This window comes from Polypterus senegalus, chromosome 12 (assembly GCF_016835505.1).
Source record: "Polypterus senegalus isolate Bchr_013 chromosome 12, ASM1683550v1, whole genome shotgun sequence".
Lineage (NCBI taxonomy): Eukaryota > Metazoa > Chordata > Cladistia > Polypteriformes > Polypteridae > Polypterus > Polypterus senegalus.
The window spans coordinates 60,777,729-60,799,835 of NC_053165.1; the positions used below are offsets into that span (position 1 = coordinate 60,777,729).

The window sequence follows — 22,107 nt, forward strand, 5'->3', positions numbered from 1 at the left end:
GGTAGCATTACTATGTGGCAGCTCAATTTCAACCTGAGGCAGTTTTACATGCTGCTTTACATATTTTCCCTGTGTTGTTTTTGAGATCCTTTCAAAGTCCCAACAAATGCTGTTTAATCAAAGGGCAACTATAAACTGAATTGGTCACTGCCTGGGTGGACACCAGGCTACCCCCAGGTCCAATCCACACTAGACTGCTGCCTTCTATGAATGGTAAGGATTGGGTTCTGATTATTATAAACAAGAAGAAAGAGCAGCTTAAAATAATTAATGGATTGAGAAACAGTGTAATGGGTATTGTCTCTCATACGATCAGTTCAGACAGCTATGCATACTAGCTGTCCGTGGTTTTTGTTTTTTTTTTTTTTTGTTTTGTTTAGTTTTTTGACCTCAAGTAGAAATAAACAGCTTTTGGAGTGTTTTAGAAAACCAGTGTATATGGAGCAACAACACACAACAACACACAACTTTAGCCCAGGCTAAAATTTTCAGAGGTGTCCAGCACTGCTGCAGCAGCTCTGTCCACTATGAATAAAACTGTGCTACCAGTACCTCCTAATGAACCTGAGATGGATGCATCAGATCAACAAGTAAGATCTGTTCATTCAGCAGATTATATAGGCAGTATGGTGCACATTAGTCTTTCAGTTTATACTGCAGCAGAAGCAAGTGACCCACTCACAGTAGTTAGCTCATGTCTGCTGCATTGCCGTAAAAAGTCTACTGAAGAACTGTTTAGTGAAATTGTGGGGGGCGGGTGGAGTAAACTGGTACAACAGGTTTTTGTTGGGTAGCTTAATCTCAATCCAGCTATTTAGATATATACAATAGTATTGTCGGGGTAGAAACCTTTGTATACATACTACTGGTGTAAGTCACAATCCTAATGCTAGTAACACAAGCAGGCTTTCCACCAGCAAACTAGAAATCTAAACCCTAGATGGCAGTAAGCTACAAAAAGATTTGATTGTTGTTTCCACTGCAAGATGTTTGCCAGGACAGCCTTGCTCAAAATTATTTATGAGGGATTGGGTTTAATTTAAAGGAAAGCAGCTCAGCCGCACAGTGTTAAAGGTGAACTTAACTGGTAAGTTCAAGACATTTCTTAAGGTGTTTTCATCTCCTTATAACTAGGCTGCTGTGATGCCAGTGCTTTCTTAACAGAAAAAGTTTTTTGTGTCAGGGCTTCATCCTGATTAGAGTGGAAGGCTGGATCAGAGCTTGTGCTCATTTGTTACTAATACAAATCTGAACATCAAATAAGATGGTGAGTCAATTGGCTCTTTTTCAAGTTGTTACTGTTTTGAGTAGCTCCTCTTGTATGTTTGTTGATTTCTCTTTTGTCACATTATTCTAAAGTTTCACTCCCTTCAATTCCATCTGCCCTAAATAAATTTTCATTTGGGGTCTGCCAACTCCTACACATGTCCTCTACAACACATTCTGTTCTCAAATCTCTCTCTTTGGCAACACCTTCAATGCACATTTCAATGTCAGCAGTCTTCTTGCTGCTAACTTCCTTTGATTCATCTTCCTTAACATTTCTGTCCTCCATTTCTGTCAGCCCTCCCTGTCCATCCAGCCATACCTTTCCAGAATGTGCTGCACTTTCAAATTCACCCTCTTTGAAGTTGTTTTTTTCAACATCCCCCTTTATTTCTTGAACACCAGTGCTAGCATCATTTTGTTCCGTACCTTCCGGTCTACCGTTCCAATTTACTTTTGTCTGTTCTAATCCCTTTACCTCTGGATCATATTCCCTACATTCTTCTGGTAAAACGGTATTAGCATTTACTACTGTATTTTCATCCTCATGGAGATGCCCATCACGGTCTTGCCTTGTTTCTTGCCATCCACCTTCTTTGAGAGTATTTTTACTAATTTTTGATTTCTCCTTTCTTTCAAACGGTCCAGCTAACTCTTTAGGATCCTTAAAATCACTTCCTTGCTCTCCTTTTGTAGTTTGCAACACATCTTTGGGATTCTGATCTTCAGTTACTTGAGCCTCTTCAGGTCTGCCCTCATTCTGACCAGCCTCTCCCGGTCCTACCTTGTTAGGGTTTCCTCTTCGTCTTGTGACACTTTCAGAGCTTTCTATTTTGGGATCTCTTTTTTCTCTGTTTTGTATTGCTAGTGCTAAAACTGTTACAGAATTAGTGCTACCATTTTCTCTTGGCTCTTTTATTTCATTGCCTTCAAAGGAATCTTTATCTTGTTCTTCCTTTCCATCAGACATATCTTTGGAATCTACTACTTTAATTCCTGTACTTTCTGTTTTACAGATTTTGGAATTCAATACATTATCTATTCCATGCTCTACTGGTCTAATCTTGTCATGGTTGTGTTTTACATTGTTTTCAATTTCTTTTATTCCATCCACTTTTTGATTCATTTTACTGCTCTCTGGAGTTTCCCTAGGGAAGCTATCTATTGAATCTACTCTCCTGTTCTCTCCCAAATTTTCGAATTCATAGGCTATGATATTTCTCTTTTTGTCCTCGCCTATATCTATAGGCCTGGATTTTCCCAAAACTCTAGTTTCATCTAGAATTTCCTTACTTATCCTTACTTCCTCAACCTCCCCTGGCTTTTCAGGGTTGCTTTTACTATTTTCAGCACAACTACACTTTCCTGTCCTTTCAAGCACACCGCTTCCATGGTCTCTTGTACAATTGCCTTGCTTTTCAGACTTGTCCTGTTTAGGATTTTCTCCATCTCCCTTGTCGACTTCTTCAAGCCTATGTTCTGAACCAGTGATTCCTTTATCTGTCCAAATGACCTGCAATTCTTCATCTGGCTTGTTGTCCCCAGCACTCTGCTTTACTTCTTCATGAAGGTCTGAGATTGATTCAGTTTCCCTTTCATTTTGTAGATTTACATGAGCCTGTTTGTTTTTGCTGTTGAGGAAGTTTAACATTTTAACTTGGCTTAGAGGATAAACAGCACACTTAACCAATGATTATTTTTATTATTATTATTTACTTACGTATCTGTGACATAAAGCAAGCCATTGATTAATCCAAGTTGTTCCAGTTTAGATTCTGTAATGGGCATTGCAATCTGAAATACAGGAAAATAGGGATGTTGTTATTTCACTGCCTTTCCTGAGTCCACTTTTGAATAGCAAGCTTTATGGCAAGTGGCCACTTGGTACACATGCTTTGTGCTTAAGTGCTTAGCCCATGTGAGCAGTAGTGGTGCAGAAAATGTGCCCTAAACAGAAAGGCAAATACCAGAATAATGTGTGTGTATGTCGGATAGAGAAACTAAAATGAATATGGTTTTAAATAAGGCATAACTTTGGAGTCCGATACACTGGCATAAGGACACTGGTGGGAAAAGTAACCTTGCTTCCACCTTTCAAAACAGCTAATGATCCAAAAAGTATCCAGTCCCATCATTCAGTTCAGGTGCGCCTCTACGGTTTCAATGGCTGATTGAGTTCAGGTTAATTGGAGGCAGTTCTTGTCAGTCAGAGAAAAACTTAACCACAACAACAAAAGCAAGAGTTCTTCCTCTCCACCACCCCATCATCTTCAAACCTCTGTGAAGTACCTGGAGTTCATCTGGCAAGATTGGCTATCAAGGTCAATTTTTTTTTTGTTTGTTTTTGGTGTATCCTTAGTAATAGATTATGTAGACAATACTAATTATTGGTGTTTCTCAATTAATATTTTGAATGAGTGGCTTTAGCTTGTAACAGGTACAGTATGTAAGAAAAATGATTATTATTATAGATGTTTTAAAAAATCTGCATACTTTCACCTGTACAGGAGTAATGTTGATGCAGGAGCCATTTCTGTTGATCTGGTTATAAGACCGCTGCAGAAGAACAGCCTGCTCAGTGGCAAAGTGTAGAAAGTCAGAACTCGTCTTGGTCCGCTCATGGCCATTTCCAAGCTTCAGAAAACAAAGGGAATTTATAGAAGTGCCAGCACACACACCCAACATATGAATAATCAAGCCTGTGACAAGGCAAAGCCACAGTTTGTTGCAAATATTTTCTAAATTTCTCAACAGTAAAAAGTGATGATCTCTTATTTCTTGTCACAGTTCCTGGGCTTTTCTTCACTTCTCTTTATTCTTAACTGTGCCATAGTTCTAGCCACCTGGTTGTTTTTGCTTTCAAGACACTTTCTCTTACCTTTAAGAGTTACATCAGCTTCTACTTAGTAATGTTCATTTCTCTGTTTTGTTAAAAAAAACCTCCTCTTTCGTTGGATCGGTTGCCATGGTAATTAAATTCATTTTTTTTCTGTTTCACAATGTCCGTAAACTTATATGTCTCACTTAAACATCCTTTCATACAGAATCCTACATTTTTTTTATTTCTGTGAATTACAGCACAGTCTCTCTGAAATTATACATCTATTTCCTCTTCCCTTGTTCTCCACATCTTTTCTGTTTGTCTCATTCCCAGAACATTATTTCTACGAGTAGGGGCTTACTTCCACTTTTGAATTGATACTTTTTTCTTTCCTCATTAACATAAGGTTCTCCTTACCTGCTCCTGGTAGATGTTGTATGCTTCACGTTCATGGGTTACTGCACTGCGAAAGTCCCCCTTATTATAGTAGGCTTGAGCAAGCAAGTGGTAACTGTAAGAGAGAGAGAAAGGGAGCATGCGCTGATAGCATGTTGCCGTACCTGCCACATGACAGACCAGCTGGATTGGGACCCGAGTGCACTGGGTGACATCTTGGCACTACACTAAAACAGTGTGAGGTTTTGTTTTTTTTATGTTGGCCAGAGTGTCAATTCTGCCACCAATGCCCGGGTTTTCATTGCTAGTTGGAGGGCCCAATTGAGCAGAATCACTAAAGGCATTTTATGGGATTTGAATTGCCGGTGCAGATTCCTAGCCTCAGAGCCACTACTCTACCCTATTGCAACTACGAGAACTTAGTAAAAGTAAGCTGGGGCATACTGTCCACTTTAAAAGTATTCTCAAAATTTCTGGTTTGAAATGATATGTGTGTGTGTTGCTGCTTTTCCTTCCATCAGCAGTTCCAGATGGAAACTCCTCCTAGTAACTAGAAATAAACTTTGCAGTTACCTTAAAGCTGTGAGCAGAGTCTTTGAGCCATGGAATTTCTTGTTGATGATAAGAGCATTTTGCAGGAAGCGAATGGCCATCTCTTCCTGTTGCGTCCCCTGCACTACTAGTCCAATATTGCTCTACAGGAAAAGAAAATGTATGCTCTGTAATTTATTACTGATTGTCAACATTCTCCCAATTCTTTCAGTTCTCAAAGAGCAAGATGGTAGTATCCAGGCAGAGGTGCTGGATAAAGCCAAAATGTTCCACAAGGAAACACTCCTGTCCAAATCAAATCTGTTGTGAGGTTAGCCTTATGTTGTATTAATAAACTTAACAGCCTGCGGGGTTGGTGTTAACCAAATGAATACATACAGGTTCCTTTATGCAAATGTTCTACTGTATATGATTATTCATTTAACATAGTAAAAACAAATTACACATAAAATTATCAAGAAAAGTATGGAATTTAAATATACAAAGTTTTCATTTTGCCTGTAAGAGAGAAGTGGAGAGCAAAACCATTATACCCTCAGACACGAGTAATGTTCAACTTGATTGTGATTTCCTATCTTGGGAAATTTTGTGATAATTTATCATTTGCAATGGCAGGTAGTTCTTCTTTTTCTTGTTCTTGTTCTTCGATATCCCTTTATAAATGATACACCTGGTAAAGAGAAAATAAAATCCTTCTGGAGGTACTTGCATCTATGATGGCACTGAAGGGATGGTCCTCTCCATGAACAAGCAGCAGAAGGTACCGTGCTCGGCCCAGTAGCCTCAGTGCTGCTGCTGTAGCTCCATCTGCATAGCAATACAGGGCCAGGTAGACCTGCCAGGGAGAAAGATGAGTGCCAGTTAGCAGAGTAGGTGCCCAAAGACATTGAAGAAAACACATTTAAGTCGTACTTGCTTATGTATTATGTGTATGCATATAAAATACCATTTTGATCAGTTTTACTTTTTTAATCATTTAAAAAACGGACCCTCAGAGCTCATTAAGATTATTTTTCCTGACAGTATTCTGAAAACCTGAGTGTTCAAGCAGCAGCAAGAGCGGACTCACATATCCATTGATAGTGTTGTGATGATCGAAGCCCCAGGCCCGCTCACTGATGATGACAGCTTTCTTCTGCATGATCACCGCCTGTAGAGCACACGATGGTCAAATGACATGACATTCTATTCAAATTCAGCAGTATCGTAGAAAGGCTACAGAATGCCAGAGGTGGGTAGAGTAGCCAAAAATTGTACTCTATGTAAGAGTAGCGTTACTTCAAAATAATATGACTCAAGTAGAAGTAAACAGTAGTCATACAAAATATTATTCAGGTAAGAGTAAAAAAGTATTTGGTGAAAAGACTACTCAAGTACTGAGTAACTGATCATAATAAATTATTTCTTTTTTAGAAATGTTATAAGACAGACAAAAATAAACAATAATGTGCAAATTCTTCTATTTCCAAATAATAAAATAAAAAATGAGTAAAAATAAATAATATCTTTACAAATCTCAGTTTTTCACAACAAAGCTTTTGAAGCCAATACCTACAGTAGGTAACGTGTATGTCTGAACAGTGCAAACTACTTAGAGTGACGAGATCTCCGGTACACTGACGGTATAATACTGCATATTCACTTGCCCTCCAAATAGCACAGCTGATAGAAAATAACATTAGAAAAAGGCAGCTTGTGCACGTACAAGAAATCTCACTTTACCGTTACTGTCTGTGTCTGTGTGTGTTTGGTTAAGACGTGCTTGTTCTTCACTCAGTGAAGTGATGGTTAAGCTTCAGCAGGAGTTGGCTCTCATTTTTCATGTACAGTGGAACATTGGTTTGCGAGTGTTTTGCAAGATGAGCTAAAATTTTTAAGGTCTTGCAATACGAGTATACACTTTGCTGAGCGTCATGTGATCACAACTGAACTGATGGTTCTTCTCTCTCTCACTGCGGGATTGTGGGCAATCATCAGCAGGCGTGCCTCATTCATATAATCAACATCTGTACGAGCGTATACTGTTTAATACAGCATTGTGATCACATGTGTGTGCTGTGATGTGCGAGTCCCCTGTATTGCACCCCAAAACACGACGCTGAGTCTCAATACTTTAGTGACACCATCTTTATTCAGGTTGAAACAGGAACAGCGTGGTTATTTATTATAGCGGGATCTGCCACTCTCCTATACAGAGACACAGCAGTCAGGCAGGGTCATGCCCAGGTTAGTGACCAAGTAATACTGTGCCCTGCGCATTTATAATGTTCCTTGTATCACCCATTAACGGCAGGTGCTATAGCATGACTGCGATCTTTTCAAATTCACTTTTACGGCAAACTACTACAGCGCTGGGTGCCTGCGGTTGCTTGGGTACGCTCTTCTGTGTGTTGTCCCGTTGGGTGAAATCCCACAAGAGTTATAGAAGCTCGCTCACACCAGCCATGATTCTTTTCAAAGGTAATGTGCAGGTTAATTTGTTATATGTATTTTTACTTTATATTTTGTATTAATCATTTTTATATGAATAGTTTTGGGTTGTGAAACTATTCATTTGAGTTTCCATTATTTCTTATGGGGAAAGTCACTTTCATATATGAGTGCATTGGATTGCGAGCACATTTCCGGAACGAATTATGCTCACAAACCGAGGTACTTCTTGTATTCTTTCTTTCCATGTCTGCTGTCTGTGAGGAGTTTGTGCTGCAATGCCACCACAGTTTGTGCATGTGACTGTATGGCTACGTCTGATTGGTGAAACTGAGTCTTGTGATTATTGTTGCTACGTCTGATTGGTGAAGCAGTCATGCAGTAGATCCACTGGAGGCTTCTCTCTGGCAAAAATATAACTTATCTAATGGAAAAAAAGTAACGATTCAAGTGTTCATAATGTAGCGGAGTAAGAGTAGTGTTTCTTCTTCACAAATGTACTCAAGTAAAAGTAAAAAGAATGGTGCAGTAAAACTACTCTTAGAAATACAATTTTTTAAAATTATTTACTCAAGTAAATGTTACGGAGTAAATGTAACTCATTACTACCCACCTCTAGTCATAATGAACAAACACAGAACATAACTAAAAAGAAACAGATTTTCAGAGAATTTTTGACCATATTGAACAAATCATTCAAACTGTGAAACTGAAGGTTGGAAAATGTAAGTGAACCCTAAGGTAATGACTTTTAAAAAAGCTTATTGCAGTCAGAATTTAGCACACCTGGAGACCAATTAATGAAACAAGTTCAGAGGTGTGGCCTTGAATTTCTTCCGTTGATGAGTTTGAGCTTTTGACAAGAAGCATATCCAGATAGGAATCACGCCTCGCACCAAAGAGCTGTCTGAAGAGCTATGATCGAGAATTGTTCATCTACATAAGGCTGGAAAGGGTTACAAAGTCATCTCAAAGATTTTAGATATTCATCAGTCTACTGTTAGGCAAGTTGTCTATAAATGGAGACAATCTGGTATTGTGGCTACTCTGCCTAGAAGTGGACGCCCTGCCAAGATGACCCCAAGAGCACAACGCAAAGTCAGCAATGAGGTAAAGAAGAACCCTAGGGTGACAGCAAAGGACTTGAAGAAGTCATTAGAACTGGCTAACATCTCTGTTCATAGTCAACTATACGCAAAACAGTGAACAAGAAAGGAGTCCATGGCAGGACACCAAGAAGGAAGCCGTTGCTATCACAAAAGAACATTGCTGAACGCCTGAAGTTTGTGAAAGAGCCCTTGGGACACAACACAACGGTACTGGGAAAATGTTTTGTGGAGTGATGAAGCCAAAATTGAACCATTTGGGAGGAACAAGCCGAACTTCATTTGGCATGAAAAGGGCACCGCATATCAACATCAAAACATCATCCCTATGGTAAAGTATGGTGGAGGAAACACCATGAGTTGGGCCTGCTTTGTTGCATCAGGGCCTGGGCAGCTTGCCATCACTGAGGGAAAAATGAATTCACAAGTTTATCAACAAATTCTACAGGATAATGTGAGGGTGTCTGTCCATCACCATCAACTTAAGCTCAGAAGAGGCTGGGTGATGCAACAGGACAATGACCTCAAATATTGCTGCAAATCCACAGCACAATGGCTTCAGAAGAACAAACTGCACCTTTTGGAGTGGCCCAGTCAGAGCCCAGATCTCAATCCTATTGAGATGTTGTGGAATGAGTTGAAGAGAGCCACACACAGAAGACAACCAAACAATACGGAAGAGTTAAGGCAGTTCTGTAGGGAAGAATGGACTCAAATTCCCCCCGCATGATGTGCAGGTCTGATCCGCAGTTACAGGAAGCGCCTGGTTGAGGTCATTGCTGCCAAAGGAGGGTCAACCAGTTATTAAATCCCAAGGTTCACTTACTTTTTCCACTACCACTGTTAGATGAAGATCAGATCACTTTTTATGACCAATTCATGCTGTAAACCAGATAATTCCAAAGGGTTCACATACGTTTTACTTTGATTGGTGTGTGTATATATATATATATATATATATATATATATATATATATATATATATATATATATATATATATATATATATATATATATATATATATATATATATATATATATATATATACACACACACACACACGTTCTTAGGTCTGAATCGCAATCTAAACATTTGGATTGTTATCTACCAGGTAATGGTTGTGGGTGTGGTTGGTCAGCCAGATGTCAAACAACCGCCACATCCTCTCAGTTGAAAGAAGCAGATCATAGATATTTTATGCAGTTAGAACAATCTAGACGAGAACAGGCCATTCAGCCCAACAAAGCTCGCCAGTCCTATCCACTTGCTTCCTCCAAGAAAACATCAAGTCGAGTTTTGAAAGTCCCTAACGTCTTACTGTCTACCACACTACTTGGTAACTTATTCCAAGTGTCTATCGTTCTTTGTGTAAAGAAAAACTTCCTAATGTTTGTGCGAAATTTACCCTTAACAAGTTTCCAACTGTGTCCCCGTGTTCTTGATGAGCTCATTTTAAAATACAAGTCTCGATCCACTGTACTAATTCCCTTCATAATTTTAAACACTTCAATCATGTCACCTCTTAATCTTCTTTTGCTTAAACTGTAAAGGCCCAGCTCTTTTAATCTTTCCTCATAATTCAACCCCTGTAGACCTGGAATCAGCCTAGTCGCTCTTCTCTGGACCTTTTCTAGTGCTGCTATGTCCTTTTGTAGCCTGGAGACCAAAACTGCACACAGTACTCAAGATGAGGCCTCACCAGTGCATTATAAAGGTTGAGCATAACCTCCTTGGACTTGTACTCCACAGATCAATATAACCTAACATTCTGTTAGCCTTCTTAATGGCTTCTGAACACTGTTTGAAGTTGATAGCTTGGAGTCCACTATGACTCCTAAATCCTTCTCATAAGGTGTACTCTCGATTTTTCGACCGCCCATTGTGTATTCAAACCTAATATTTTTACTTCCTATGTGTAATACTTTACATTTACTGACATTAAATTTCATCTGCCACAAATCTGCCCAAGCCTGTATGCTATCCAAGTCCTTCTGTAATGATATAACGGATTCCAAATTATCTGCTAATCCACCTATCTTGGTATCATCTGCAAACTTAACCAGCTTGTTACTTATATTCCTATCTAAATCATTTATATATATTAAAAATAGCAGCGCCCTAGCACTGACCCCTGTGGAACACCACTCTTAACATCAGCCAGTTCTGATGAGGTTCCTCGCACCATCACCCTCTGCTTCCTGTGTCTGAGCCAATTCTGCACCCATCTAAAAACATCACCCTGAATTCCCACTTCTTTTAACTTGATGCCCAACCTCTCATGTGGCACCTTATCAAATGCTTTCTGAAAGTCCAGATAAATAATATCATAAGCTCCACTTTGATCGTATCCTTTTGTTGCCTCCTCATAGAATTCCAACATGTTAGTAAAACACGACCTCCCCCTTCTGAACCCATGCTGACTGTTCAGAATAACTCCTGTCCTTGTCATGTGTTGCTCAATCTTATCCTTAATAATTCCTTCCATTAATTTTCCTGTGATGCTTGTTAAGCTTACTGGCCTATAGTTGCTTGGATCTGCCCTGTCACCCTTTTTATATAATGGGATGATATTTGCCATTTTCCAGTCCTTTGGAATCTCTCAGTGCACAGTGACTTCCTAAAAATACGTGTCAAGGGTTTATATATGTACTCACTAGCCTCCTTAAGAACACGAGGATAAATATTATCTGGGCCTGGTGATTTGTTTGATTTCATCTTATTTAATCTGAGCAGCACTTGTCCCTCTACAATTTCCAAATCCCTCAGTACCTCCTTAGTAGTTGTGTTTACCTCTGGCAGGTTATCCACTTGCTCACTTGTAAACACCTCAGAAAAATGTAAGTTTAGGGCATCTGCTATTTCATTGTCTGTATCTTTTAATTCCCCTTTACTATTCCTGATGAACTTGACCTCCTCCTTAACTGTTCTTTTACTACTAAAATACTGAAAGAATCTCTTGGGGTCTTCTTTCGCCTTATCTGCTATATTCCTCTCCAACTGTCTTTTAGCCTCTCTGATATCCTTCTTAATGGTTGCCCTCATGTTCTCATACGCGCTACGGTTCTCTTTGCAGTCATTAGTCTTATATGCCTTATACAGCAGTTTTTTCCTTTTTCCTTTAAAACACAAACATATATATATATATGGACTAAGGTAAGATAGGTACTGCTTGTTTTAAGGAAGTAAACTGCCTTTTCCTTCTGAGCAGTTTTAATAAGGCATAGTATTGACCTGCGGCAGCCATCTGCCGGATATGTTGTGCTATTAATTTTGTATTTCAGCCAATAATGGAATGTCTCAGTTGTCATCTTTCCCTGGATATGTATACAGTGGGAACAAAAAGTATTCAGACCCCCTTCAATTTTTCACTCTGTTATATTGCAGCCATTTGCTAAAATCATTTAAATTAATTTTTTTCCTCATTAATGTACACACAGCACCCCATATTGACAGACAAAATAAAAGAATTTTTGAAATTGTTGCAGATTTATTAAAAAAGAAAAACTGAAATATCACATGGTCCTAAGTATTCAGACCCTTTGCTCAGTATTAAGTGGCAGCACCCTTTTGAGCTAATACAGCAACAAGTTTTTCACACCTGGATTTGGGGATCCTCTGCCATTCCTCCTTGCAGATCCTCTCCAGTTCTGTCAGGTTGGATGGTAAACGTTGGTGGACAGCCATTTTTAGGTCTCTCCAGAGATACTCAATTGGGTTTAAGTCAGGGCTCTGGCTGGGCCATTCAAGAACAGTCACAAAGTTGTTGTGAAGCCACTCCTTCATTATTTTAGCGCTGTGCTTAGGGTCATTGTCTTGTTGGAAGGTAAACCTTCGGCCCAGTCTGAGGTCCTTAGCACTCTGGAGAAGGTTTTTGTCCAGGATATCCCTGTACTTGGCCGCATTCATCTTTCCCTCAATTGCAACCAGTCGTCCTGTCCCTGCAGCTGAAAAACACCCCCACAGCATGATGCTACCACCGCCATGCTTCACTGTGGGGACTGTATTGGACAAGTGATGAGCAGTGCCTGGTTGTCTCCACACATACCGCTTAGAATTAAGGCCAAAAAGTTCTAACTTGGTCTCATCAGACCAGAGAATCTTCAGGTGTCTTTTAGCAAACTCCATGTGGGCTGTCATGTGTCTTGCACTGAGGAGAGGCTTCCGACAGGCCACTCTGCCATAAAGCCTTGACTGGTGGAGGGCTGCAGTGATGGTTGACTTTCTACAACTTTCTCCCATCTCCTGACTGCATCTCTGGAGCTCAGTGAAAGTGATCTTTGGGTTCTTCTTTACCCCTCTCACCAAGGCTCTTCTCCCCCGGTAGCTCAGCTTGGCCAGACAGCCAGCTCTAGGAATGGTTCTGGTCATCCCAAACGTCTTCCATTTAAGGATTATGGAGGCCACTGTGCTCTTGGGAACCTTAAGTGCAGCAGAAATTTTTTTGTAACCTTGGCCAGATCTGTGCCTTGCATCAATTCTGTCTTTGAGCTCTTCAGGCAGTTCCTTTGACCTCATGATTCTCATTAGCTCTGACATGCATTGTGAGCTGTAAGGTCTTATATAGACAGGTTTAATGAGGAAAAAAATGAATTTAAATGATTTTAGCAAATGGCTGCAATATAACAAAGAGTGAAAAATTGAAGGGGGTCTGAATACTTTCTGTACCCACTGTACATAGCAAATCAAAAATTGTATTCACCTACATTCAAAGGTAGACTATAATGGAATTAACTGCAATATTTTGCAGAAATAGAAGTGTTGTTTACGTGATGTTCAAATGGACAGCCAAAGATTCAATTATTTTGTACTGTACTAGCTGTGCAATAATCAATGTAGACCTTGCCATTAACATTTGCAGTGTACAATGCAATGCATATGTCTGTGTTATACTGTACTTCATTTGTTATGGGGTTCATAAAAGCAGTTTTGATATTTGTGATGTGCTGTCTATCAGAATAATAAATGCAATGCATTATATTATGAAAGATGTTTGTGATGAGCCGTCTGTTGGAATGACAGAGACACAGCAATTTGTTAAATTGTACTGGACTGCCAATGCTGATGCTTTGTGCAAGAGAGGACAGAGCCGACTATAATTCCTTGGAAGACTGGCGTCCTTCAACATGTGCAATGAGATGCTGTAGATGTTTTATCAGATGGTTGTGGCAAGTGTCCTCTTCTACGCAGTGGTGTGCTGGGGAGGCAGCATACAAAAGAAGGATTCCTCATGCCTGGACAAACTGGTGAGGAAGGCAGACTCTAATGTAGGCACGGAGCTGGACAGTTTGACATCTGTGGCAGAGCGACGGGCACTGAGCAGGCTCCTGTCAATAATGGAGAATCCAAGACAGAGTAGTAGATTCAGTGACAGACTGCTGTGATCGTTTCTCAACCAACTCCCTCCCCCCCAACCCCACTATGCGACTCTTCAGTTCCGGGGTTTAAACATTAATATACAAAGTTATTGTCTGTTTTACTTGCATTTTTATCACTCTTTAATATTGTTTTTTATCAGGATGTTGCTGCTGGAGTATGTGAATTTCCCCTTGGGATTAATAAAGTATCTATCTATCTGTCTAACTGGTCAGAAGCACAGACCCCTATCTGTTTCTTAAGGTGGATATACATTACTCTTGCTGAAGCCTTAACTCCAAAAGCTGCCCCCTAACGTGTATTACTAGAAAGGCTGTCTGTAGACAATTGGAATGTCAGGTGCTGGAATTACAAGGGGCAAGTACTGAGGGTATATTAAGGTATTCTGGTTCAGAAAAGCGTTAGAACCTTCGCCCGCGAATCTCAACGTAGTGAGATCGATCCTGGCCACTGCATGTAGGCTTTATCAAGGACCTGATTACCACAACCCCCAAGGGTCTTCATTTATATGCAGTTTTTAGTGAAGCTGGTTACAAATAGGTAGTTGCACCCTCCCTTGAAGGAAGCCCCGCCGTAGGCAAATGGTAAAGCGGGCGCCCTTGACCTTCAGTATCCTGCGATCGATCCCCTCCGCTGGATGGTGTGATTCAATGACTAAGATCCTCTTAATTATACTGTATATAGCTTTTCGGGGTTTTAGCATTACAAATAGCGAGTTGTGGCCTATCCTAAAGGGGCGCTGCTGTGGGTGGGTGGCAAAACCGAAGACCCCAAGCCTCAGCGGCCCGGGATCGATACTTGCCCTTGGTAGTATTGTTGCTTCTTATTGCACTTTTGTTTTGGGGGAAAAATATATATATATGAGAGAGGGACTGCTCGCTGGAGGGTGTTCCTCGCTGTGGGGATTGATCTCGGGTCGCTGGGCTTGAGGTCGGCTGTTTTGCCGTTCGCCCACGGCGGGTCCCCTTAAGGCATAGGCACAGCTCGGTATTTCTAATGCTGCCTGACAGGGTAACACATAAGTAATATCTGTGTTGGTGAGTTCAGGGACACCAAGGATCGATCTGGGATCGCCGGGGTTTTGAGTCGGCTACTTTATCAATTCTCCACGGCGGGTTTTCTTAAGAACGCGACACAGTTCGGTATTTGTAATTCTGCCTCAGGGGGTAACATATAAGTAAGACCTCCGATGACGGAGGCTGCCGGGAATCGATCGCGGACGCCGCGATTGGCGAGCGTATATTCTTCCGCTTCTCCACGGCAGGACCTTTGTAGCACACCCCCACATTCGGTATTTGTAAGGCCTTATCACGTAAAATCAATATAAACCGAGCTCTTTAGCGGTTTTCTAACATAGCTGGTATCGAACGCGGGTCGCCAAGGTCTCGTGATCGCTGCTTCTACCGCTTCACCATAGCGGACCCTTTTTCGCACCGTGGCAGAACTCTGTTGTTTTAATGCCCTCTTGTGAAAAACTGCATATAAATTATTATTTACTTTACGGCGGCAATCGTTACCCGGCTTATCAGCGATTGAACGCTGGCTGCCCGTGGCTTGTGATCGCCTGTTCTACCGCTTCTCTGAAGCCCCCTCTCAAAATTCGCTATTTGTTATGCGGTCGGACGAAAAAGTAAACGAAGGTCTGATGAGGGGTCACTCCGCGAGCTATTGGACTGAACACGAGCCGTCTGGGTTGGTGGTAAGCTTTTTCTGCAGCCCCACTATAGAGGGTCTCTTTTATCTTGAGCGGTCTATTTTGATCTCCAGTCCTGCCGTGGTCACTACAATTTTGCAGTGAGAAACGTGAATTTCTCGGTATAAAGCGACAAACGCAGTGTCCCTAAATCTTTAAAGCAAAAAAAAAAAATGTTCGTTGCCAGTGCGCTATGGGAGTTAACTGAATGTGTAGATCTGTAGCTCTTTAATGCAGAATACAGTCCCTACTCCTCTTTAATACTTTACACCTGAAATCGGACCACCTCAGCGTTTTAACGAGGACCATCCAGCCCGAACACAGCTCCCCCATTCCGTCCACCTGACTCCTCCTTTTGACGGTCCATAATGTTGAACTTTGTACCACCCTCCACCCGCTCTTCCTGCGTCAATGCTCAGCTCGACGGTCTCGGGGGCTGATCAGCTGATAATGGACCGTCGTTCTCTGCAAGAAAGCAATAATTTGACTAAAAAGACTAAAAGCTGTCCGATGCGGTGCTCGTGTTTAAAATCAATCCATGACAGTCAGCCTCGCACAATAAGGCTGCCAAATGCCAATTTTAAAGGAAGCAAACAATCAAATAAATAAATCTGCATTGTTGATTTATCCCAACTCATTTTTATTCATACTTAGTCCTAAACATGGTCGCGCGGGGTGCAAGAGCCAATGAATTCCCCTGTTTAAATATTATTCGCTGCATAGAATTGAGACAATCGAGCCTTAATATACCGAATGCTAATAAAGCTTCACGCGAATACGAAACACGCACGAAAATAGAAACATGGAGGGGTACACCAGCATTAACAAAAATCCCGTCGGACCAGTGGAGCTTCTCCTTCAAAGACCCGTGCGTGAAGACCACTGGCCGGGTGGACCTTACAGTATAAGCCTAGTAGAAAGTGAGGACCGAAATCCCGGCAGGTCACAGCTTCTAGCACTCAAAGTAACCGCCTGTGAGGAGCAGGATACTATCCTGAGAATAGCCCGCTGACATACAGCCTTTTGCGTTTCGCATAAGACTGCTGGCTCGCAGGACCCTAGCATTCCGACATTCGTTTGTATTTCATTCCGGGTGTTTAGTCGAATTGCTCAGCAATGGAAACCAACTGAACAGTTAACTAAATAAGGCTGCATTTGTAATGTCTACCACCCTCTACCCGAGTTGTTCCTTAAAATCATTTACTATTCTAATAACTCAGAGATTCAATATTATAATAATTAGAATCGATTATAATATTGGCTTTATTATAAACTCGTCGCATTTTATAGCCTAAACGCTTTTCCAAACAAGTCGAGTAAGAGAAGCACATTTCCGTTGGGAAAACTGCGAATTTTGCGGTGATTAAAACAAGAACCACAAGTTAGCCCACTGGCAGTAAGAGCGGACTCACATATCCATTGATAGTGTTGCGATGATCGAAGCCCCAGGCCTGATAATGACATCTTTCTTCTGTACGATCACCGCCTGTAGAGCACACGATGGTTACCTATAATACGTTCATGTAGCTTAATAACCCTGGACAGTCTAGTGTTAACTTTGATGAGCTTCTATTAGGACGTGTATATCTTGGCCTTTATTATTATATCAAATACAAGATTTTGAGGATGGCTTCTATTAGAGGGTGCATTGTGATTAAACGGAATGCAAATGTCCGAGAACACAACACACATACAGTACCTCTGAGTATTTGCCAGCAATGTAGGCAATTTTTGCCAGCCCTTGGAGGCACAAGCAGGAGTCAGGATGCAAGAATCCATAGACACGGGTGAAGAGGGCCAGGGCATCCTGCAGCTGCTGATAACCAGTTTTTAGGCAACCTGCAACACAATTTTTAGTGATTACACATTGGCAGGCACCTGCTTCTGCCATACAGTACATTTTTATTCCATTAGTATTCAAAGCGAATTTTGCAAGTATGGATCTGCCTCAAAAAAAAAAAAATCTGACAAGAATAAACTCTCACTTTTAATGTTTACGAAGCCCTTTTTGATAGCACTCTGTACAAGAATTGAAGAACAATATCACAAAAAAAGGCATCAATAAATGTAGCTAAATGTTTTTTTTTTTAATTATTTAAACAAACAAAGAGTAAAGTATTCTAATGGCAGTGTTTTTTTGTTTTTTTTTTTTCAACAGAATCTGGGGTCTTATACTGTCCTGTATGTGTAAATACACTTGATAATCATAGTAATTAATCCATTTGTGTTTTGGCATGGAAATTGACTGCTGAACTAAAAAATCCAGGGGTTTAGAAACTGTCTGTGAGCTCTTCTCCGGTGCAGGGTTTCCATGTTTGTTTAACTGGTGATGATCAGTTGGCTCTCTGTGTGTGGGTTCTTTAAAAGATGCATCTTCTGAATGAATGTAATACTTCTAGAACCCCATCACAATGCACAGTTCTTTCTTCACTGCTGTATAAATGGCATGTACCTTATGTGCCTTACTCAGGGTTGGCTCAGGTTTTTCACCTGATGTTGTCAAGATAAGCTCCAGCCCCATTCAACCTTGAACTGGAGGATGCAGACTTGAGAATATTAAATTCAGTATCGAGATGAAAGTAAAGAGACATGAACCTCAGAAATAGGAGGTTCACCATCTTACCTTGTTGCAGGCTAGCCTGAGCTCTGCAAAGCATCTTGGTCCCATCAATGGATGGAACATGAAGATGTTTCACAACAGGAAAGATATTGACAATGTCCTCTGGGTTGAACGGCGAAGTATGCTGGTTGTCAAGGCTGTATTCTCGTAACAAGAGCTGAAGAAGAGTGACAGGATTATAGAAGGCACTCTGACCCAGCAGCTGTGTGATTGTATAATTTTACTTGACTTGTGAACCACCACACTTCAACAAAAAGAAGTGTGACACGGAGCCATACCTGGATCCCACACTTCAGACACAGTTCCCTCAGCAGAGACACCTTTTGCACACCCGTCTCCAGTACCACCTGGTCAATTCGATCTCTAGAAAAACAAAATAAATTACAAAACAACAATTAGTGGGATTCTGAATGAACAAAAAGGAGAAACAATACTAAAATGATGCTTTGTGTTGGTCACCAACATTCAGAGTATCCAAGCACCATGATCTTGGATCAGGGCTCCATACATTGTAAACGTAGACTCACCCTATGTGTGTTGTCAAGTGGAAGGTTTCTTTGGCATCCTGTAGAAGCTGAGCCCAGAGCTCAGATGGCGTCAGCGTTGTCCAGGCTGTGGCATCCAAACTCCCTGCTGTGCTGCGCCCTTTACGCCGAGCCTTCTTCTTGCGAAGTCCGCTGCTTTCCCCGCTCACTGAGTTGGAGGAACTGGAAGGTGAGCCCAGAAGACAATTGAGGAAATGGCTGACAGCAGCAGAAATATTGGATACGTTCACACCCTGTGAGGGAGGAAGAAATATGGTCTGGTTGGAATTAGCTAAACCATTCAATGCTACCCTTTCAACCAAAGCCTCAGCGTATTCTGTTACTACCTGCAATAAACAATTATGAAAAGTGCTACCCAGTCCTGCCAAAAAAGAGACATGTACACATGATCAATTCCTAATATTTTTTACTTAGAAGATGCCTATAACATTAGATTTTAAAATCCAATTTGGGGGCTTGTCACAAGGTAGGAAACAACCCTGGACAGGCCACCAGTCCATCACACACTGACACGGGTTCAATTTAAGTCACCAATTAACTTAAGAGAACACGCAAACTCCTTATGGACTATGACTGGACATGACATTTGAAAACGAGATGCCTTTACCCAATGCAAATGGCAGAACTGTGTATGAATACAATTAATATCATTGGCTGGCAAGAAAACAAACACCACTGAGAATGAATTTTAAGGAGAGGGGAGATTATGTAAGTCTTAAGAGAGTCATAGCTGACATCGGGCATCACCTAAAAGTGGACAAACAGTCCACCTTCATTCTATGCAGCACCTTTCCATAGCGCACACCATCATAAAGGTGGTTTACAAGTACAGAGAGACGGTATGAATCTTCACATTTACTTTTATTTATTTTTGGACAACTTAAGTGATCTGCTCAATTGACTGAACTGGCAAATGTCTGCTTTACAGTCCAGTTCCTTAGAAGCTACACCAGACAGTCTACAATAGCAGCACCTGTAGCCCAAGGACCCTTCTGTCATATTCTGGTCAACTAAAGAGCATTTTTTCTAGCAGTGAATCCCTGACCTCAAGGCTGTTCAGCAAGGATTCGCACCTGCAGGTAGAGGTTGAAGATTCGTCTGGCTGATCGTGTCACCATCTGACAGATGAGGAGCCGCTGGAGGAGGGACAAAAAGAGAGAATGGTGAGCTGGCACTATTCCTGCCATCACTGCCCTCCCTAAAATCAGGAGGCAGACATCACTAAATGGCATCTATACAGCAGCAGAGAACAACTCTGCTTTCTGATGGAGGTTTTCAGGTATCACTTTCATTTAGAAAATGCATCTGTTAAAGAAACAGCAAAAATAAGGAATATAAAATGTACCTGTGACTAAAGGGTGAGTCACTGGATATGTCACATTACGTGACTGTTGTTCATGAGAGTGTGCCATGACTGCCACCAATTCACTAAGATTATGTAAATGAAAAGTCATGTAATGTGACATATCCTTTACACTGTTGTGTAATTAATAATTATCTCATCATGTTCTTAACTGTAATCTTATTTAAAAATGAAAGATATCTAACCTCAGTTAACAAACATCACAACACAAACATGACTTTCTCATGAATTATTCCAAACAAAATATATATATATATATGGCAAAATGCACAACCTACGTGTGAAAACCTAAGTGCACCAATACTGCTTCCACATCAGTTTAGGTTATCCAGGGTAGGTGCTGAGTGACTTAACTAACTGACGATCAGGAGGAGTTGCCAGCACACGTCACCAGTGATTGGCTGTTTGTACTTACATAGATGTGCTGCAGCCGCTGCTTGCTTTCTGATTCGCTGATGAGGTGCACAATTCTTCCCATGTAGCGCAGGTTAATTCCTCGCTGGTGGAGCGCTGCTGTTATAGTGCTGCCATCCACAGGCACAGTGAGGTGGTTCAGGCAGTCCGTAATCTAGCAGGATAAACCGAATGAGAAAAAGAAGAGAAATTTAAAATTGGCTGGCTCACAAGAAATGAGCTATCAGCCAATGACTCTTCTCAAGCAAGTTTATTTTTGTATAGCGCTCTTCGCTGAGTGTTGTCACAAGTTCACTGGTAAAACGTAGGTATAAACTTTACAAATCACTAAATACAGAATTAGTACACATAAAGGCACAGATTTGTTCAAACACACAGAAAAACTTTGAGAGGTTTACTTACCTTGGTAGTGACATTCATGTCTCTGGTGACTCTTCCTGTGAAGTCAGTAGACAGATTGGGAGAACACGGAAGGTTATGAGGTCGCTGGAAAGGGGTATATGGCGCCCCCGATATCTATGCAAAAGGACGAAGGTCCAAGTCTTTAGAGTCCTGGTGCTTCCTGTCTTTCTATATGGTTGTGAGACATGGACGCTATCCAGTGACCCGAGACGAAGACTGGACTCCTCTGGTACTGTGTCTCTACAGAAAATCCTTGGGTACCGTTGGTTTGACTTTGTGTCTAATGAGCGGTTGCTCATGGAGTCCCGAATGAGGCACATTACCTGCATTGTCAGGGAGCATCAGTTACGGCACTACAGCCATGAGGCACGTTTTCCAGAGGGTGATCTGGCTTGCAGGATCCTAATTGTTGGGAACCCGAGTGGCTGGACCAGGCCAAGGGGTCGCCCCTCATAACACCTGGCTGCAGCAGATAGAGGGTCATTTCCGGAGGGTGGGACTGGACAGCGTGTCTGCCTGGGGGGTTGCCAATTGGGATCCCAAGCTGTTTCGTCATGTGGTGGGTGCAGCACTGCACTGTACCAGTTCATGCTCCCCAACTTGACTTGACTTAATTATTGGGTGGGAATTTAAAACCAAATGAAGGGGGAAAAAAATGATGCGGTGTCGAGTTAGGGAAAAAAACCCAAGAGCAGGAAGCCAATGGCGCTCCAAGGAAAGACCAAGAGAGACAAGAGACACACATAACAGAGGGAATGTGCAGCCGCTTACAAATGATGGAATCTGCTCGGAAACCAGGAAGTCTGCAGCCTGTCGCAGCAAAGCCGTCTGCTTCTGTAGAGCCTCCTTTTCGGAGTCTGGAAAGAGCACACCTGGAGAGAGGAGATAGAAAGACAAACTAAAATGGTGTGCGCATTTTGTGGGCTGCGGCTTTGTTTTGGGTTTCACTGTGTGGATGTGACTGGCTTCTATTTTCACAGTCCTTATCATTTCTTAAAATGTCTTTCAGAGCGAAACGAGTTGACCCTTCTAGCTGAATAAATCATTTCTCTAGACCCTCATATGAATCGGTTGTATTGATGCTTAATGTCATCAGTATTAGTATCCTTATATGTCTTGTAACTG

General features: G+C 41.3%; 1 protein-coding gene across 1 annotated transcript in view; it reads right to left on the reverse strand.

The window, feature by feature from the left end:
• Positions 1-354: 354 nt before the first annotated feature.
• LOC120540728 (clustered mitochondria protein homolog) overlaps positions 355-22,107 on the reverse strand; it is a 30,278-nt gene continuing 8,525 nt past the window's right edge. The window contains exons 13-26 of the mRNA XM_039771747.1: positions 21,754-21,854; positions 20,582-20,734; positions 19,877-19,939; positions 18,786-19,036; positions 18,537-18,621; positions 18,262-18,415; positions 17,338-17,477; positions 6,105-6,185; positions 5,745-5,870; positions 5,057-5,178; positions 4,505-4,598; positions 3,766-3,900; positions 2,987-3,060; positions 355-2,897 (exon numbers count right to left, since the gene is read on the reverse strand). Of these exons, the coding sequence (XP_039627681.1) occupies positions 1,349-2,897; positions 2,987-3,060; positions 3,766-3,900; positions 4,505-4,598; positions 5,057-5,178; positions 5,745-5,870; positions 6,105-6,185; positions 17,338-17,477; positions 18,262-18,415; positions 18,537-18,621; positions 18,786-19,036; positions 19,877-19,939; positions 20,582-20,734; positions 21,754-21,854 (3,128 nt within the window). The 3' untranslated portion in view covers positions 355-1,348. The remainder of the gene's footprint in view (positions 2,898-2,986; positions 3,061-3,765; positions 3,901-4,504; positions 4,599-5,056; positions 5,179-5,744; positions 5,871-6,104; positions 6,186-17,337; positions 17,478-18,261; positions 18,416-18,536; positions 18,622-18,785; positions 19,037-19,876; positions 19,940-20,581; positions 20,735-21,753; positions 21,855-22,107) is intronic.